At 38.0% G+C, this 21,052-nt stretch overlaps 2 protein-coding genes across 2 annotated transcripts in view; both read left to right on the top strand.

The window, feature by feature from the left end:
• Window positions 1–238: 238 nt before the first annotated feature.
• Window positions 239–13,155, top strand: gaa (alpha glucosidase). The gene is made up of 19 exons (XM_082163201.1): window positions 239–1,230; window positions 4,162–4,313; window positions 4,392–4,557; window positions 4,631–4,727; window positions 4,805–4,924; window positions 5,006–5,124; window positions 5,969–6,100; window positions 7,457–7,567; window positions 7,727–7,840; window positions 8,621–8,705; window positions 8,798–8,915; window positions 9,032–9,165; window positions 9,462–9,613; window positions 10,320–10,468; window positions 10,543–10,684; window positions 11,165–11,263; window positions 11,355–11,519; window positions 11,863–12,015; window positions 12,960–13,155. Exons 1-19 carry the CDS (start codon window positions 697–699, stop codon window positions 13,020–13,022), a joined length of 2,805 nt encoding a protein of 934 aa, XP_082019327.1. The 5' UTR covers window positions 239–696; the 3' UTR covers window positions 13,023–13,155.
• Window positions 13,156–13,745: 590 nt separating this feature from the next.
• Window positions 13,746–21,052, top strand: part of tbc1d16 (TBC1 domain family, member 16) — a 28,621-nt gene continuing 21,314 nt past the window's right edge. The window contains exons 1-2 of the mRNA XM_082163316.1: window positions 13,746–13,903; window positions 20,643–20,849. Coding sequence (XP_082019442.1) covers window positions 20,675–20,849 — 175 coding nt within the window. The 5' untranslated portion in view covers window positions 13,746–13,903; window positions 20,643–20,674. The remainder of the gene's footprint in view (window positions 13,904–20,642; window positions 20,850–21,052) is intronic.

The following is a 21,052-nucleotide window of genomic DNA, read 5'->3' on the forward strand; positions in this document are numbered from 1 at the left end:
TTTTTATTTGTATGTCTACGCACTTAAAATAAAATAAAAATATTAAACCTTTTTGTTTATTAAACTTTTCCGAACAACTTTAAGCAGTGCAAAATACACATTCAATATGCAACAAGTGCGCTCATATAATTGAACCATTTAAATTAATTCACAAACTCACAAAGGCAATAAAAAAATAAACAGATTATGATTAAACATTAAGGACAAACAAAAACATGTACAACTATAACAAGACATCCAAAAAGAAAAGGATCAAATACATTTAACCGAGATTCAGGCTCGTGACGTCATGGGAACATGTCGGCGCCCGGAGAGAGAAGTACACCGATACACGTTTAAGCTAATAAAATGCACGAGTAAGGCGAGGTTCCAAAATTACACGACAATTAAAATTATTTACTAAGCGCTTGCAGTTACAGGTGCAGGAATATATAATTCAGATTCTCATATGCGTCTTTAAAAGATCGTCTGAAGAATCATCATGAAGAAGATTTAAGTTTTGTGGTTGCGCAGTTGCGCATGCGTCATTTTCCCGTCCGCTCTGAAGATCTGTACTGCGATTTGTTTGATTTAACAGTGAACGATCTTACATGCTTTCTTGTTTTACTCTTTTACTCTAATTTTACCATTTCTAACTCGTGTAAAGTCGTGTTTACTCGTGTTTAATGCAGGAAGAGCCAAACCCAACCCCTTTAAATGGCCAGAATTGGTTGGCTCCTGCACACATTTGCACTATTGACCTTAATATTTCTGACTTCTGTACTTCATATCCTGGTGCACAAAGACAAGAGTGTTTCATTAGCCTTTTCACCATCAAAAGAATGGCGACATAGTTCAAATATCTCACACAGGAGCGTTCAATCCCAGAACAACTTCAGCAATAATCTTCACTTATCTGCTGATCCCAGGACTCACACTAGTTCTGTTAGAGATCAGTGTAGCATAGCTGTGGAAAGCCGCATCGACTGTGGCCGTGACAGATCTTTGAGTCGGGCCGATTGTGAGGGCAGAGGATGCTGCTATGTGCCTCTACCTCAGTCTGGATCAAGAGGACCACCATGGTGTTTCTACCCAGTCCGTTACCCAGGCTACAAAATGGGGCCCTTGTTGCCCACAGAGAGGGGCCAAAGCGCCACGCTGACCCGTTCTGCACCCTCATACCTGCCCCGGGATATCCCCACATTGCAGCTAGATGTGATGGCCGAGTCTTTGGGACGTCTTCACCTCACCGTGAGCACTTCTTTCAGTCTTTTCAATTACAAAAAGTACAATTACAAATCAGATATTGTAAGTTTTGGAGGAATTTAATTCAGTCTCATGATCTTTCCTTGAATTCTTGGAAATATAAACTCTTGAATCAGTCATGTCTGAAATGAGCATGGGAAATGATTGATTAAATCTATTAGTATTTAATTACATGACTTTTGCCCTGATTTTTAGTCTGGAGTAGTTGACCGTAGCTTTTATCATTATTATTATTATATTATTAGTATTATCAGGAGTACATACAGCCAAACATGTCAGGGGTATGTAGAAATAAAAAATAAAAAAAAATTATAGAAAAAACATTGTAGGCTACATCTTAAACAATTGCATAGGTCATTATGACCGCCGCTAGCGTAGCTAGCGAAAGCGGTCATATAGGGATTGTCAAAGTTTTTTTTATTTATTTTTTTCCGTCATCTACTGAATTTTTCGTCAACGATACCAGGGACACCGAAACACTGGGGAACATGAAATTTGGTGGGCATGTAGCCCCACTAGACTTTTATGGAAAAATTTCGTTTGGTCCCCGGGGGCCACTCCCCCCCCGCGCTGGGCCCCCCCAAACCCCAAAAATTCAGTTTTTCCTAAATAACTACCTGAACCGTGGCACCGAGGATGAAGACATTTTTATGGTATGTTGGTCTTAAGGGCCCACATCAACCTAGCCCATAATCACTCATTTGTGATTTGCGCCCCTCCCATAAAAAATGAAAATGCAATATTATTCTGCTTTAATCGCCCCTATCTTCAGTTGAGATGTTCAGAACTGCACCATATTTCATGTGTATGATTAACTTGACATCCTCTGGGGGTATGCTAAGTTTCGTAGAATTTCATCCATGGGGGGGGTATAAAATAAATTCATTTATGTGTCATTTAGTGACTGTACACTCATCGGCCTGTAGATGGTGCTGTTGAGCGAAGGGTTGCTGGTTTAGGATGATACTGTCACACACACACACATGCAGGAATACAAACAAACGCAAGCATGCACACACACTGACATCCACACGCACAGACACACACCCATACACACACATACAAATCCACATGCACAGACACACACACACAAACACACACGCGCACACACATGTATGCACGCATACATACACGCACAGACACACACACACACACACACACACACACACACACACACACACAGACACACACATACACAAACACACACACATACACACACACACAGACAGACATGCACATACTACTACTTTTTTTAGGTATATATACATAAACACGCAATACAGCCAAATTGCTCCACGTCATTTATTTTTGTGGAAAGCCAGTGCACGCCTGAGCGGCGGTCATATTTTGTACCGCCATGCGGTACATCTAGTTTTTTCAAGATTTATCTTTATATACAGACCCTTTCCAAAAAATATCATGGAAAAGTTTATTTATTTCCATAGTTCCATTCAAAACGTTAAACTTCCATAGATTATAGATTCAGGGCCCACAACTTAAACAATTTCAAGTATTTAGTTGTTTATTTGTACATAATTTGGGCTTCCAGCTCATAAAACCCACGAAAACAGGATTTCAATTTTTTTTGAATATTACATTAAATCACACAGTAATTACACAGTGATACCATGGTCATTGAACCAGGTTTTGGTTATTTTGGCAGTGTGAGCAGGTGCAAATCCTGCTGGAAAATGAAGGAAGCATGAAGTGCTCTGAAAGTGTCCTGGTAGACGGCTGCGTTGACTCTGGATTTAATAAAGCACAGTGGACCAAAGTCCTCTTTTCTGATGAGAGCAAATTTTGCATCTCATTTGGAAACCAAGGTCCCAGAGTCTGGAGGAAGAATGGAGAGGCACACAATCCAAGATGCTTGAAGTCCAGTGTGAAGTTTCCACAGTCTGTGTTGGTTTGGGGAGCCATGTCATCGGCTGGTGTTGGTCCACTGTGCTGTCCACTCAACGCAGCCGTCTACCAGGACATTTCCAGAGCACTTCATGCTTCCTTCAGCAGACAAGCTTTATGGAGATGCTGACTTCATTTTCCAGCAGGATTTGCACCTGCCCACACTGCCAAAATAACCAAAACCTGGTTCAATGACCATGTGATTTCATGTAATATTCAAAAAAATTTAAATACTGTTTTCGTGGGTTTTATGAGCTGGAAGCCCAAATTATGTACAAATAAACAACTAAATACTTGAAATCGTTTAAGTTGTGGGCCCTGAATCTATAATCTATGGAAGTTTAACGTTTTGAATGGAATTATGGAAATAAATAAAGTTTTCCATGATATTCACATTTTTTGGAAAGGGTCTGTATTGTTTCCAAATACATTTTAATGTCAGTTTTAAATTGTTCTAAACTATTCATTTTTCAGACCATTTGACTTTATGGATATAATAACAAGCAAATATAATTATTAAATAAAAAAATTAATACTAGATATGTATCACCATCCAACATCACATCAGCTTCTACAAAGTCAACAACAATCTTAGCATCTTTTTGTAAATATTTGTGTAATTCTCTCCAATAATAGGTAACTTTGGACATTCCTAAAATAAATGACAAATGATTTTAGGGGTCTTTACAAAAAAAAAACAGACATTCACACATTAACTTTAAAGTGCGTAATAGTGTATGATGGCATAGACTCTGATTTTTAGCTTCAAACTATGACTCCATCCAGTCGCAGATGATCAGAAATGTTTGATATTTTGACACTTATTTTAAACTTTTCTTTCCCTTATACACCCAGTCATTTAGTGTACGATTCCCGTTTTTCTCTGTAACCATTTACAAAATCTGCACGTGTATGATGTGTTTGAAAACCTGTTCAGATTTTAAGTCATGTAGTGTATTCCAGCCTTTAGATGACCTAATCTTACTTTATCTTGCTGACTTCACTTCGCCACAGCTGAAAGATCCGGCATCTCAACGATACGAGGTCCCCTTTGTGACGTCCAAATCCAGGGGCCACAAAGACACACAAAACCCCCTCTATGATGTTGACTTCCAACCAGATCCGTTTGGGTTTATTGTACGGCGAAAATCCAATGGCCGTGTTCTGTAAGTGTACTTCCATTTTTCTTTTCTTGTATTGTATGTTTTCTGCTTACAACAAATCCATTGTATTTCCCCCCCTAGTTTGAATACTACAATAGGCCCCCTCCTGTTTGCGGATCAGTATCTACAGCTCTCCACCAGCATGGCTTCCTCCGTGATCTCTGGACTGGGTGAACATTACACCCCCATCACGCTGGACCTCAACTGGAGCTCTGTTTCATTATGGAACAGAGACATGGCACCACATGTAAGACATTCACATCATTTCACATTCCCTTTTATTCACAGCTGTACTTAATGTTTTATATGGCCCTTTGTAGAGAAGTGCCAACCTGTATGGCTCCCACCCTTTCTTCCTAGTCCAAGAAGGTGATGGACAGGCACATGGAGTCTTTCTTCTCAACAGCAACACAATGGGTACAGCGTTTTGTTGTCTGAATTGGCTTCTTCCAATTTTGGCTTTCACTAAAAGTGTTAAAATTTGCCAATTGTAGAAGTGTTTATGCAGCCCTCTCCAGCATTGACATGGGTGACCGTCGGAGGAATACTGGACTTCTACATCTTCTTAGGCCCCAGTCCTCAGAGTGTGATACAGCAGTACCATGAGGTTATAGGTATTTAACAATAGACAGTCCTCATACTGTATTAGAATTGTCGTTTACGCACAGTGTAACTTATTGTGTTGTGTCTTTGAGGTTATCCTATGATGCCACCCTACTGGTCACTGGGCTTCCACCTCTGTCGCTGGGGTTATACGTCCACCAACGTCACAAGAACAGTGGTACAGCTCATGCGCCAGGCCAAGATCCCTCTAGTATGTCAATAAAATAAATAATGGCTGTGTTTGGAAGATACTGCATACTGAACAGTATATACCAATGGTTCTCAACCGGGGGGCCACAGCATACTTCCAAGTGGACCTTAAGATTACCTGTTAACATTTTTTGAAAAGACTTGGACTAGACTTGGAAAAGCCATGCAAATTAATACAATCTTAAAACTACATTTATAATGAATATTATGACCGCGGGGGGGCCTTGGAGGGAAAAAAAGTTTGAGAACTACTGGTATATACTGTGTGCTCACTGCTATATTTTAAGAAGTACTTTAATACAAACTGTTGTATGCTATATTGTTGTCATATGATAATATCACCCAGTTATCGTCTCTAAACCTTTTTTTTTTAGGATTTTTTATCCAATTTTGTGTAAAATTGTTGTTCTTATTGCTTCTGTTTTGTTCATCATTCTAGAAATGGAAGGTTAAGTTGAGTACATTGCATTGTGGGATACAGTCCCCAGTTTGATATGCTCTGTTAAAGTTAACATGTGTGGTTTGAAATTGGTAAAATGTGCTTGGAAAAAAAATATAATCAGAATATTGACATAAGTATTCACACACAGTGTATACAGTAAATTATAACATAGTATAGTATACTGCGCATTGCAGATGTAGTACTGTAGTACCGTTGGTCATCCAGATATTCCAGATTATGCAGCATACATACTGTAAAAATGTAAAGTAGTATGGTAGTGTGCCATTTTGAAAAGAAGAAGAAAAATATAGAAATATATATATGTATACTGCATAGAGAGAGAACCAAGTAACCAAGCAAGTTTTACATGATCATTTAAATAACCTTCAATTGACTTCTGTAGGATGTACAGTGGAATGACCTTGATTATGCGGACCAAAGAAGAGTGTTTACTTTTGATCCACAACGGTTTGGAGATCTGCCCCAGATGGTTGAAGAGTTCCATCAGCTGGGCATGAAGTATGTGCTCATTCTGGTACGTGGATAATATTCTGTGATGGAGATTCTTTCATCCTTATTTGAACTTCATAGCATGATGCTTGTGTGTTAAAATGTCAGTGATATCAATATCTTTTTTATACTATATAATATATATATACACACACACACACACACACATTCACTGGCCACTTTATTAGGTACACCTAAGTTGCTAGTGCCGGGTTGGACCCCCTTTTGTCTTCAGAACTGACTTAATGCTTTCTGGGGTAGATTCAACATTGTGCTGGAAACATTCCTCAGAGATTTTGGTCCATATTGTCATGTGGCATCACACAGTTGCTGCAGATTTATCGTCTGCTCATCTATCATACGAATCTTCCATTTCTTCACATCCCAAAGCTGCTCTATTGGACTGAGATCTGGAGACTGTGGAGGCCATTGAGTTTAGTGAACTCACTGTCATGTTTACGAAACCAGATAAAGATTATTTGAGCTTTGTGACATGGAGAGTTATCCTGCTGGAAGTGGCCATTAGAAGATGATACACTGTGGTCATAAAGGGATGGACATGGTCAGCAACAATACTCAGATAGGCTGTGGCGTTTAAATGATGCTCAATTGGTACTAAAGCCTAAAGGCCAAAAGTGTGCCAAGAAAATGTCTCACACACCATTACACCAGCAGCAGCCTGAACCTCTAATACAAGGCAGGACGGATCCATGGCATGCTTTCATGTTGTTTACGCCAAATTCTGATCCTACCATCTGAATGTCTCAGCAGAAATCCAGACTCATCAGACCAGGCAGCATTTTTCCAATCTTCTATTGTCCATTTTTGGTGAATCAGTGTGAATTGTAGCCTCAGTTTCCAGTTCTCAGCTGACAGTAGTGTCACTGGTGTGTCTTCTGCTGCTGTTATTTCAGTTACCTTTCTATCAGCTTGAACCAGTCTGGTCATTCTCCTCTGACCTCTGGCATTAACAAGACATTTAAGTCTGCCGCTCAATGGATATTTTCTCTTTTTCGCACTATTCTCTGTAAACCCAAGAGATGGTTGTGAGTAAAAATCCCAGTAGATCATCAGTTTCTGAAACACTAAGACCAGCCCGTCTCCCACAAACAACCAGGCCACATTAAAGTCACTTATATCACCTTTTCTTCCCATTCTGATGCTCAGTATGAACTTCAACAGATCGTCTTGACCATGTCTACACGCCTAAATAAATGCATTGAGTTGCCACCATGTGATTGGCTGATTAGATATTTGCATTAACAAGCAGTTGTACCTAATAAAGGTGCCAGTGAGTATACATACATCCACCAAAAAAGCACATTAGTCACAGTACACAAATAAGCACATCAGTGTCGAATAGCATGTGGTCTTGTGTTAGGATCCAGGCATCAGCAGTACGAGTCCTCCTGGTTCATACAAACCCTTTGATGATGGGCTGAAGAGGGGAGTGTTCATCACCAACTCCACTGGACAGATCCTAATTGGGAAGGTTAGCGCCACACATGGAATATTACCCTCACTAAAAGTTAGTCATGATAATGTAATTTACAAGATGTATTTTCTTTCTGCACCACTGTATTATTAGTAGTATTATAGTCATATAGAATATGGTGGGGAGTATAAAGATTTTGCATGTATTTATAACCAGGTATGGCCAGGTCTAACTGCATTCCCAGATTTCACCAATCCTTCAACACAGGACTGGTGGATGGACTGTATCAGAGCCTTTCACAACAAGGTACCTGTGGATGGACTCTGGATAGTAAGTACTTACAGAGTAAACTATAAATAAACATTCACAGGGTATTTTAAAAAGGCGACAAAACATGAATGTATGAATTTAAAGGGGCCACAATCTTTACCTACATTGTATATATTTATTTATTTAAATCCTGAATTATGTTATAAAAAAAAAAAATTTGTAGTGTACCTTTAAGATCTCTAAATATAACTGACATATTTAATCAAAATAAATTGAATATCTATTATATTATATTATAATAGAATATTATAATTATACTATAAAAGTTATTTTTAGTAACTTTAGTAATTTGACCACTTTTGCCTTTGATTTCATTTAAAAAAGTGAACAAATTTACGAATTAAATACACACATATATAACTTAAGGCCTGTTCACACTAAGAATAATAACTATGTAGATAAATACAACTATATTAGCGTCCACATGAACGGACAATATCGTTCTGTGTATTCCAAGTGCGCACTACGGTTTTGTCGTCTGCCGCTTTAAATGCTCGAGCTCTTTAAAGCAGAAAGGATTTTGATTGGCTGTTAATGTTTGTCAAAGTTTTTATCGTTCGGAAGGAGTCAGCTGGAAAAAAAATCGCTCTAAAAGTGATTCCAACAATATTGTTTCTCTGTGCCGTTATCGTTATAGTGGTGATGTGAACTCTACTATTCTTTAATATTTCGAATGAATTTTACAACTAAATCTTTATCGTTATCTTTATATTTATTGTTCTTGATGAGATCGGGCCTTTGTAGATAACTTCTAAATTTCTTTTGAAATTCTGCTTACAGGACATGAATGAGCCATCAAATTTTGTCCAGGGATCTGTGGATGGATGTCCTGACTCTGACTTGGAGAAACCTCCTTATACTCCAGGTAAGAACAGTAACGTCTTAATATACTCTCTTGTAAAATGACTATCACTGTTTTTATGTGACCTGCATGAAGAGATCTGTCTGGGTTTACAGGTGTAATAGGATGTCAGTTAAACTCAGGAACTGTGTGTATGTCCGCTCAGCAGTATCTGTCCAATCATTACAATCTGCACAATCTTTACGGGCTGACCGAGGCCATCGCCACCCACAGGTCAGAGAAATGCCTCTTTCATTCAGACAAACAGTAAAAAAAAAAGTTCATTGGTGAACAGATCCATTTGATATGGTTCGACATTATTACCAACTTTCCACTCATTTGTATTTCAGGGCATTGTTGAAAGTAAAGGGCACTCGTCCATTTGTCCTATCCCGGTCGTCTTTTCCAGGACTGGGCCGTTTCTCTGCACACTGGACAGGAGATGTGCAGAGTGACTGGGAGCAAATGCGCTTTTCAATACCTGGTGAGAGAGAAAGATCAGAAACATATGCTAATTTATGGTTACAAAGAGGATAAAGCCAGTTTTGCTTAGTCCTGGCCCTGCGAGTGCTTGCCAACATCCACATACAGTATGCTAACATACATCATTCACAATGCATACATAAGCTGAGAAATGACATGTACATGTCTTGTCTTCATTTTTTTTTCCTAATACTTGAAAAGCATGATTTGTTCCCACTGTTGGTTTATTGCTGTGTTTGTGTGTGTGTATGTGTGTGTGTGTGTGTGTGTGTGTGTGTGTGTGTGTGTGTGTACCAGCTGTGCTCTTGTTTGGACTCTATGGCATTCCCTTTGTGGGGGCTGATGTATGTGGATTTGGTGGAGACACTACTGAAGAACTGTGTGTGCGCTGGACACAACTCGGAGCCTTTTACCCTTTCATGAGAAACCATAACGACAAACCCAATGCTGTGAGATATCGGTCAACAATTTACAGTCATCTAGAAGAAAAAAATTATAGATTAATATATATTCAGCACCTAATATATATATATATATATATATATATTTATATATACTACCGATCAAAAGTTTGGAAACAATTAACTGGAATTTAGATCATGTGACACAGAGGACTGGAGTAATGGCTGCTGAAAATTCAGCTTTTCCATCACAGGAATAAATTACATTTTAAAATATATTACAACAGAAACCAGTTAATTTAAATTGTAATAATATTTCACTCTAAACTATACCTGTTCTCCATGCAGCATATATTCTCTGGCTCTGTCGGCATCATTGTCCGACTCCGGTTGGAACATATAAGGCTAAACACCGCCACTGACCATTTCTGACATTTTCAGTGTGTGAGATTGGCCTGTTTTGTTGTTGCATGAGCTCTTAAATCAGCTCATTTGCATTTAAAGGGACACACACAAAAACGGCACCTTTTTGCTTACCCCCCAAAAGTGGCAATATTAACATGTTATAAAAAATTATCGGTATTTTGAGCTGAAACTTCACATACACATTCTGGGGACTTATAATTGGTCCCCTTTAATGTTTACAAACTTTTGACAATTTTGCAATTTTGAAAATTTTCTTAAAAAAAAAAAATCAATAATTTTACATTATTAGTAATATATGAATATTTCTTTTCATGTTTCATACTCTCAGCCCCAAGAGCCATATGTATTTAGCCAGCAAGCCCAAGATGCCATGAGGACTGTGACTACACTGCGATACTCTCTCCTGCCCTTCCTCTACACACTGTTCCATCACGCGCACATCTCCGCCAGCACCGTGGCGCGCTCCCTCTTCCTTGAGTACAGTAAACACGCTCATTCTAGCTCAATATCTCAGCGATGACCTCTTCTCTGAGATTGCTCATTTCTTTTAGGTTCCCCACTGATCCAAATTGCCAGACCATTGACAGGCAGTTCCTGTGGGGGAGTTCACTGCTTATCAGTCCGGTCCTGGAACAGGGAGCAGTGGAGGTGACGGCTTATCTCCCCCTGGGGACTTGGTACAGTCTGCACAATGTAAGCCTTATACTATATACATTCACTACCAGTCAAAAGTTTGGAAAAAAATTACATTTGTTAATGTTTTTGAAAGAAGTCTCTAATGCTCACCAAGGCTGCATTTATTTGATAAAAAAAAAAAAAAACTGTAAAAAAAAAGTTATATTGTGAAATATGATTACAATTTAAAAGAACAGTTTTCTATTATTTATATATTTAATTTTTTTACAATTATTCCTGTGATGTAAGAAATGTTTCTTGATCATCAAACCATCATATTAGAATGATTTCTGAAGGAAACTGTAACCGATTACCATATAATTAAATGTTTTTTTTTACCTTCTAAGTAAACACCATCTTTTTTACCCCTTTTTTGCATTTTTCACATTGTGATACGTTTACAAAGTTATTATGGTATAATGTAATTCAAAGACATATGATATGATGCCTTTAAGCTAAATGAGACTGAATTGACTGATGAGACCGGTTTTCTTATAGGGGCAAGCATATTACAGTAAAGGGCAATACATGTTGTTTCCTGCCGCTTTGGACACCATTAACATTCAAGTGAGAGAGGGGAGCATCATCCCGCAGCAGGTGGTGTAAAGACTAGATCTAAGAACAATCATTATATCTCATTTATGCTGTGTAGCAAGTGAACTATTGCTATTTCTTCTTCGTTTCCCAGGTTCCCGCATTGACCACTACAGCATCTCGCAGAAACCCTTTCACTCTGATCGTGGCACTGTCTGCAGAAAATTGGGCCAATGGGGATCTTTTCTGGGATGATGGGGAAAGTCTGGACACTTTTGAGAGGGGAGATTACTCATATGTTCTCTTCTTTGCTGAAGAGGTATGAAATAGCGTGAATTTTGCTTGCATGTTGAATTGAATGGTTTTGATGAGGATTTTTCTATTGAACATCTGTTTCCTATTGTTATTCTGTGTTGGAGCAGTCCAAAATGAATTGCTTCAGCAGGCGGTAAAATAAAAATAATAAAACATTAAGTGCTGTTATTGCTATATGAACAGATTGTATACTCTATGTGCAATTTATTAAAAATTAAGACAACTAGAACACAAGTTGAATTTCAACATACAAATTGATTATAGTAGAATACTCAAAAAATATGGTCGATATGTCCATTAATTTGAAATGTAATCTATTATTTATTTGATGTTTTATTCCCCTGTAGTCTTATGTGGTCAGTAAGCCAGTCAAATTAAACGGATCTCTCGATCATTTGATCCTCGGGGAAGTGCGTGTGTTCGGAGTTCAGACTCGACCTACAGCAGTGTGGGCCAACGGGCGAAAGGTTCATGACTTCTCGTACAGCACAGACACCAAGGTATGCATCAACTTCTGAGGTGTAGTTTTGTGTTAGTCTACCTATTTTGGTTTACTTCTACTCCTATTAGTATGTACAAATCATGGTGATTAATGTATTTCATATTTAATTTAATGGACCTTTTTCACAGACTTTGACACAATTCCACAGTTATCAACATCACAAATCTAGTGAAGATTTTAATATTTCCATTTTTTTATGGTGTGGAGATGGGTCTCAAATACGCTATACTTTATAATTAAACTTTCAATTTTCAATTGTCAATTTTAATGACCTCATCTGAATCGCACAGCTTGTGCAAACATATCAACATGGCTATGATAAGATGCTTTCCAACCTCTGCTTTCACGCCGCTGTCTTTTTTGTTGTGTGTTTATTTTGTTATCGAGAGCAAAGCTTGCAACACATATTTACATAATCATCTAAAAATCGCTCTCAGCAGCGTGGACTAGCTCTGGATGTTCGTTAACAGTATAACGCTGCAAAGGTATTTCATAAAACTTCTTTTTACTTCTAAACAAAGAATGAAAGTATATCGGGGCATTGAATCACGTTCAGAGACTGATAGGAGCATGAGCAATAAGCTGCTGGCTGCACTTCACTTAACGGCCACCAGTGTCACCAATTGACTTGTTGTAATACCCGTGTTTCTAATGCAACGGCAGATTTCCCTTCGTTCTCTCTTCTGACTGCTGTAATCAGTCTCTCTGTATGTTTTCCTTCTTTTGGAAAGTCGTGGAAACACTATCATGAATCTTTTTGATTGTAATGTGGAACAAATGGGAATACAAACATTATATTTACTGTTTTCTTCCATTTAATTACCACTAAGTTTACCCAATTTTGACCACTTCTGCTTCTGTGTGTGTGTGTGTGTGTGTGTGTGTGTGTGTGTGTGTGTGTGTGTGTGTGTGTGTGTGTGTGTGTGTGTGTGTGTGTTGCAGGTTCTTACAGTGCCTGGACTGGACTTACCCATGGCAGCCATGTTCACCGTGCAGTGGAGCTGATGACAAATCTCTGCTTTGTAAATGTTCTGTGCTTTGGATTTGTTGAATGTGAATTGCTTTGGTCTTCCAAATGCATAAATGTAATAATGTTCATCATGTCATTTTTGTTCAAAATAAATGTTTATTAAATGTTCTTAATGCTTTTATTGTTGTGTGACAGTGACAGTATAATCAGAATAATAAGAATTTCCCATGACTCTAGATCATAATAATAATTTTACCTGTTTATTTTAAATGTCAGAGAAATAATAATATAAAGAATTGTTATTGTTGTTGTTGGTGGTGGTGCTTATTATTATTATAAATGTTGTTAAGATTATACAAATAGCTAAATACATATGCATTTGGTTATTGAATAAAATATTTTAAATTTAAGCTTAGGTTAGTAATTATATTATAACATAACATATAATATTAATATAAAATTAAAATTAGGCTAAGGGATTTGACACTGCAATTATTTTTTTTCTATTCTTACAATTTGTCAGTGGATAAGCTCTTTTTTTCTTTTTTTTTTTAATGATCCATATGCGGTACATTTTTTACGCTTTCATAATTATGCTAATCATAGCACTTTAACCAAGTTGTGTATTCTGTGCTCATGATAACTGCAGCAGGACCAGTGTCCTGCCCACAGTGTCCTGCCCACAGGGTCCTGCCGCGAGCGTTGCGTTCAGAGGAAGCGCAGTGTCGTTCCGGAAGCAACGGAATGTCAGTGGGCGGGGCTTCAGTCTGTCGTCACCGGCGGCGTGCGGAGTGAAGAGTGTCACCAATAAACATACGCGTCATTCAGTGTAGCCTGGATCTTTAATGCATGAGCCGGACGCGCCACTTCTGACATGGACGTGTAGCGACGGTTGTAATCGTTTCTGGTACTGAAGGTAAGACCGCAGCGTGTATGTTTTTCGATTACAAATTCATCCTTACGGCTGTCATTATTGGAAGTAGTTTACTTAGCGTCCCATATGGGGTACAGCAGTGCAGTGCATATGTGTCTATTATAGCAGATATAACGGGACCCCATCGCGACTTCCATCTGAAATGAGCCCGCATATGCGATATGTGATCCTGAGTGGGACGAAAGGGCTTATCCATTAAAATACAATATTGATACTGGTCAATCACCCTGATCAACCTGCTGATACAGGCCTGAACACGATCTATGTGAACACATGTCTGTTCTTATGTGTCTGATTATGTAGTTTTGTTTGATATCTCTTGATGTATTATTTATCTACTGTAGCCTATTGCTTTTTTATTTTTTTGCTGAAGACTTGTAACTTTGTACTTTGACATTGGGATTAATATGCCTTTGCCCCCAATATTATGACATATAAAGGCACTACTTAAGGAAATTAAATTATGTAATTCACTCACCTGCATGTTATTCCAAACCCATATAGTTTTATTTGATTCTGTAGAGCACGAAAAGAGGTCCAACTTTATATTAGTTGCCTTTAATGATTATGTATTCGCATAAAAAAATAAAGAGAGAATTGTTCAACACAATGTGCTTGTGCTGTGAAACACTTTTGCTGCTATCGAGGTGGGATACAGGTGAGATTAGAGACGAGTTTGGTGGTAAGGTTAGGTTTAAGGGTGGGTTAAGGGAAGGGTCAACATTGTAATTACAGATGTATTTACACTAAATAATCACAGCTGTAATTACATGTAGGTGTAATGTAAATGTATTTAAAATGTACATGAATCTGCACAGTAAGTGCATTGAATCAAATTATTAATTTAAATGCTGCATAGTAGTCAAAGACACTTAATATTAAGTGGGTCACAAAAAGGAGATGTTTTCAAGAATGTTCTGCTCTACTTCACATAAAGCATATACTAGGAGCAGGGGCTGTCAAGCTAAAAAAAAACTTTAAAAAAAAAACCTAAAATGGACCATAAAAATAGGCATGTGAACAAGAACAGACTCTTTTTTTTTTTTTTTTTTTTCACTAAAAAACTAAAACTAATAATTCACTAACAAACCAACACTTGTGCATGACAGTCAAATACAAGCAAGGGGTTCATTTGACAGCTTTTTGGCACCTTCAGTTCAAGAAAGATAAATATTGTTTGAAAAAATGTGTTAGGTTTTGTCCTTTTATCTCCATTTAGTTAACAAATGTTATGCTGCTAAAGGTAACTCCCATCTGATATCATCATTTTTGTGAAATTATGAAATAAAATACCACCAGATGTGCTTCCATTTCCATGGAAGCTTGTCTCCACCACGGAATAACAACAACAAAAAAGTTATTTAACTTTTTATCTTACAATTCAGAATTTTTTTTTCTCACAATTTTGAGTTTTTTCCCACCCTCAGAATTATGAACTCAAAATTGCAAGGAGTTATGTTAACATGCGTTATTTTAACTGAGACAAAAAGTCCACATTTTGAGATATAAGCTCACGATTGCTGGAAAAACAAGCCAGAATTGTGAAATAAAGTCCCAATTGCCATTTAAATTTTTTATTCCGTGGCGAAAACAAAGAAATCGGAATTGCGAGATCTAAACGGCCAATTACGAATTTATAACTTCCTGTTGCAAGAAATAAACTCACAATTGTGAGTCAGAAAAAAGTCAGAATTGTGAGATAAAAAGTCTCAATCTAAAAAAAATCTGAATTACAAAATGTTAACTCACAATTCCGAGAAAAAAGTCAGAATTGTAGGATGTAAACTGGCAATTACGAGTTTTGAACTTGCAGTTGCGAGATATAAACTGCTTATATAGTATATAAACTGAATATAGAATTGCAAGGTGTTAACTCGGAATAGCGAGATGTTAACTGAGACCAAAACTCTAAATTGTGAGAAAACAAGTCAAAACGGTGAGATAATTACCTTATCATTATTATTATTTTGTGGCGGAAACAAAAAATCTGAATTGCGAAATGTAACTCACAATTCCGAGAAAAAAGTCAGAATTGTGAGAGAAAAAATTTTTTACGCAGAAAATGTTTCCATAATTTCTGAAATGCATCGGCTGATTTATTAAAAATAGCTTGTGCTCAATAAGTGTTATGTCATATCTTGCCTAGTGCAATCATTGAATCATTACAGTGGTCATTCGTCAGATTTTCATAAATCTTTGGAATAACATGAGGGAATTTTCCTTTTTGGGTGAACTATGATTTCTTTAGGAATATTATTGTGCGTTTCATTTGATCTGATTTGAAAGCAAGACACCGAATGAACTTCTGTGTAGATTCTGAAGTGCATTCCTGGTGACTCTGTTGTATGGAGCTTGAGATTGCAGCAGTGCTGACAGCTCCGAAGAGAAACAACACATGCTTCTACTAGTGGCACTCTCTTCTTAGTACACTTATGATACTAGTGCACAATCCCTTTCTCCTGATTTGGCCTGCATGTCTGGTAGTCCAGTGCCATGATGTGGCATGTTTATTCACTGTCGTGTGAGTCGTGTTTGCACTGTAATTATAGCCATATGATATGCGGCCATGAATCCACCTGAATAGTTCCTGTAAAAATACAGGATAATTGAACTCAAGTCTTAAGCTTTCATGACAAACTTGTTCTTTTCCTTAATTTCCCAGAAATTGCCTTATGATGTTCACACTAATTCGGTTCTCTTGGTTCGCTTAGGTATAAAATTATACATTTAGGCCTAGTCCTGGTTCGCATGGAAAAAAGCATGCACACTGTCATTTTTAACACCGAACCTAAAGGTACAAAACGAAAGAAATAAGATTTAGATCACAACCTGATTGGACCAATTTAATGATGGATATTTGAGATGGAACATCCAAAACAATGCTGTGTGCTGGGCTAAATGTGCTTGTTGAATGCATGTACATATGGTGGTATTTCTACCAGCTGAGAACTCACAAAAAGCTTGTGAAGTGTGTAAAGGAGTCAGAACCGTACCAGGAATTTCTCTGTTGCACACAACTGAAGATCTGCTACAAGGAAGAGGCGGTTATGACGCCTGTGCCAAAATATAATGGGCAACTATGACGAGAAGCACCAGGTGTGCTTGAGCAGTGTGTCCGGTCGCATCTTGTGACATCACATCCAGTTTTTGGTTTGTTTAGATGTCTATGGGCCTGTCCGAATACCCACACTTGCGGTCTTGTCACTTGACCATTTGTCTATTTAGCTACATGACATATTTCCATATTTTCCATGACATATTTGGCCTGTGTTCTAGTGGGCATGAAGACTGCAAGTATGTAGAACTTTTGATTATCCGATGGGACTATGAACATTTTGGCCAATACCGATAATTCTTTATATTTGAAAGCCGATAATCGATATATTGGTCGATAAATCTAAATGTCTGATTACAAAAACAAAAGTCTCACCATTAAAAGACACACTTAAGTGTTTATTTCGATTTTCAATACTTTGCATCAAACTGAATGTCTGGTCAGTAAGTCCCTATGTAACAAGAGGACACAATTTAGTTAGTAATTGTGGTGCTTCTAATTAATTGATAAAAAAAGCAGTTGCAAAAGTTGTACAAAATATTCATCTTTGCACCAAAAGAATGTGCAAAGCTTTATGTTTTGATATCAAATTATATGTAATATCGAATTAATTTAACTTGCAGTCGAATGTTTTTCTCAACATCTTGCCATTACAAGGCATGTGAGATCCTGAACATGATGCATGATGGGATGCGCTCCGAGGCGGTATTCGAGAGAGTGTGAATTAAGGGCACTGAGCTTTAGCGTTTTTAAGACCTGGGACAGTCTTGCACACTCACTTCCTGTTGTGTCTATGCGCTCTCAAGTGTGGGTATTTGGACAGGCCCTTTGGTTGTATTCATATTTCAGTTGACCCGCACCAATGTTCAGTTGAAATGTGAAAATTTGGGTCTCGGCCCGCTTCCAAACGAGCTCTGGTGCGATTTGACTGAAATATGAACGCAACGACATGGAGCAAAGAGACTTGTCCAGAGGCACACTTGTTTGGTGCGCACCAAGGTTCGAATGGCACTCACACTCATTCCCTGAAATGAACCGCACTAACAAAGCAATCGCACTAGAGTTCGTTTTAATCGACCCAAACCTGCCAAGTGTGTTGGCAAATTTGATCATTTGCTTTATCAAGGTTTGAGTTTCTCTCAGGAAGTGTTCTCTAGAGTTTTCACTGGTTGCGTAATGAGTGTCTTCAGCCTGTTTTATGGTTCATAATAATTTGCAAAGTTTCTCACCATTAGAAACTATTGTAGCTAGATGAGATTTTAGCTTTTCATATACTTTGGTTTTGTGGCAGGAAGTTGACCTCTAATCAGCACAACTGAGCATTGCCTTTCCGGTAGAGGAAGAGCTGACAGGAAAAAATGAGATCACAAGACAGAAGAGGAAGATTGAGAAAGTCACAAGTGATGGATGACTCTGAATGTTGCATAATTTGTTTTTTTGAGCAGTTTACATATCTATTTGTTTCAGTTAAAAATATGAATGTATGTTTTAGATGCTTTGAAAGTTTGAATCACATTTTTAATCGCCTTTTAGTGTTTTTGCAGTGCACTTAAACAGTCCTACGGCAGCACAGATACAATTTTTATAGTATTTTTACATTTGTGAATAGTGGGTGCTAAGATATTCTAGTTTTTAGTGCATTGCCATAGGGTTGCTAGATTGTTGCTTACTGACCCAAGTAGTTCTGATCGCTTTTTTGAGGAATTAAAAACGTATTTGAGGAACCATGCATGTCTGTAGCACAAACAGAAGCAGGATTTTGAAAAAAAAAAATATATATATTTTTTAAATATGCAGTAGTGGTAGCTCAAATTATTCAATATAGTCTCTCAGTCTCAGTTAACATGGTCATAAAAATTTATAGTTTTGGCAAGAATTGGCAGTAGTGTCTAAAGTTTAGGTGAGGTATTGCATTTTGCCTGTAGCTTGTTGGGTTTTGAACATTATTAAGACTCTGGCAGAGTCTGGTATAAAAAAAAAAGAAGGATAATCAAGTGTTTTATAAAGGTTGTTTTTTCTAATAACATTTGGTAACTTACGCTTCCGTCTGTTGAACAGATAACATGCATGGCTGTAGCTTTGAGTTCCTCCTGTGAGTTGGCACAATTGTGTGTCTGTTTGTTTTAAGGTGTGTCTATGTGTGACTTAGTCACAACTAACCATGTTTCAAGAAGGTGACATTATTCATACATTGTTATGATAAGGTCTCATTAGTATCTTATGGTCTCAAAGAATTCAATACCTACGTAGATTATTCAAAAATTGTTCATGTCGCCTCTGCAGTGCTTGAGTGTTCTTGGTGGTTGCCAAAGTGTTGCTACGTGGTTGTTTTGAGTGTTTAGCACATTGCTATCGCTAAATCCGAAATCAAATGCTTCGCTACTATATAGTATGCGAAAAACTGTATGCCAAAAGAGTAGTATTTACATGTTTCAACAATTCCGAATTCACAGTACTCATAAAAGAGTAGGCAAAAAGTCCCAGGATGACCTACTATTTCCGGCGAGATTCTGAAGTGTGCGTACGATGGACACTTTACTATCCCATGAGGCCACAGGAGAGGATTATGAATGACAGTGAAGCGACGTAACTGACGCTGGTAGATCACGTGACGGTACAACATGGTGGATGTTGTACGTACGAATTTCATTCATACTACCCATATTAATTAGCCTGGGAAAACCCAGACAACTTCCGGCAAATTTAGATTTGCTCTGCAAGTAGTCTGGCAAAGAGCCCATTCAAGCCGATTTCTAATCCGTCCAAATCGAGGCACCAATCAGAAACGTTGAGGCGGGCTTTACACGATGACGATCGCTGATTGGTTTTAGGTCTATCCAATTGCGCCCAGAGGCATTTGAGCCGTCCATTGGTGAAGCGCACCATTTTTTAAATGCATTATTATATTCAAATTGCAAACACATGAGGACAGTCTCCATGAAAGACCCACTGGCAGATGGACGTGCTACTACATTTCTCTCCGAAACGGTAGGAAATGAAATTAGATTTAATAGAGGATTTTAACTGTGACAAGATGATTGACAGGGCAGTTTACGTGACAGGACGCACGCGACAGATCCGTCCGATAAAGATGACGAAGTAGTATGTCCCAAAGCTTGCCTACTTTTTTGCTACACATTCAAAAGTAAATACCTTTTCTTCATATTCATACTTTTATGGCGTAGTGTAACTTAGGCGAATTGGGACGCAGCATATGGCTTTACACGATGACGATCGTTCTGATTGGTTTTAGGTCTATCCAATTGCGCCCAGAAGCATTTGAGCGACGTCCGTTGGTGACGCCCCTTTGGAAATGAGTTATTAATGAAGCTTTGCCAGACCATAACTCAGTTACTTCTGAGAATGGTCTGGTTTTAACCAGGCTACATATTAATACTATATAGAACACACTTTTTTTAAAGGTCTTGCAGTAAATTCCAATTCAAAATCAAATGTAGTACATACTCGTATAGTATGTGATTTTGGACGCACCGTATGTATTTTATAAACTCTTCTATGGTGTTCAAAAGTTACCACCCCCAAGTCTCTATGATATTCTGCTTTCTAAATCTCTCATTTTATTGTTCTTATTGTTCAGCAAGTGAAAAAAAAGTCTGATTGCTTGGAAAATGAACACGCTTGGTTCTCCTTTTGTTGCTTTGTCAGAGGATGGGAGCAGTGAGCGCTCACTGGAGGAGATGTCATTCGGTCGACTCCTGCGACGTGCATCATCCAAAGCCTCGGACCTTTTGACGTTTAACGTGGGCATGGGGGGATCACGGACTGTGCTGGATGGAGAGATCATCTTCTCCAAGAACAATGTGTGTGTGCACCCGGCCGAGCCCCTGCCTGGACTGCCTGAACATCACCCAGGTACCACACACATACACACACACACACCCGTAATCTACAGTACACCTGTTTATAAATAATGGTCATATGATCAGTAATGTTTTGCCATCGTATGCCATAATCTTCAGCAAAAGGGTCTTTATGAATTCATTTATAATGAGTTACATTATAGCTGTAAAACATGAGCTTTTTGCAGATATTGTTGAGCCGTGTTTAGATGCAGT

The sequence above is a fragment of the Leuciscus leuciscus genome (genome assembly GCF_965113295.1).
Source record: "Leuciscus leuciscus genome assembly, chromosome: 1".
NCBI lineage: Eukaryota > Metazoa > Chordata > Actinopteri > Cypriniformes > Leuciscidae > Leuciscus > Leuciscus leuciscus.

Excerpts from the sequence above, each read along its gene's own strand:
- gaa (XM_082163201.1), top strand. The coding sequence starts at position 697 with ATGGCCAGAATTGGTTGGCTCCTGCACACATTTGCACTATTGACCTTA. Across the intron at positions 8,916-9,031 it reads GAGGCCATCGCCACCCACAG|GGCATTGTTGAAAGTAAAGG; the intron begins GTCAGAGAAATG and ends TTTGTATTTCAG. Across the intron at positions 10,469-10,542 it reads GCGCGCTCCCTCTTCCTTGA|GTTCCCCACTGATCCAAATT; the intron begins GTACAGTAAACA and ends CATTTCTTTTAG.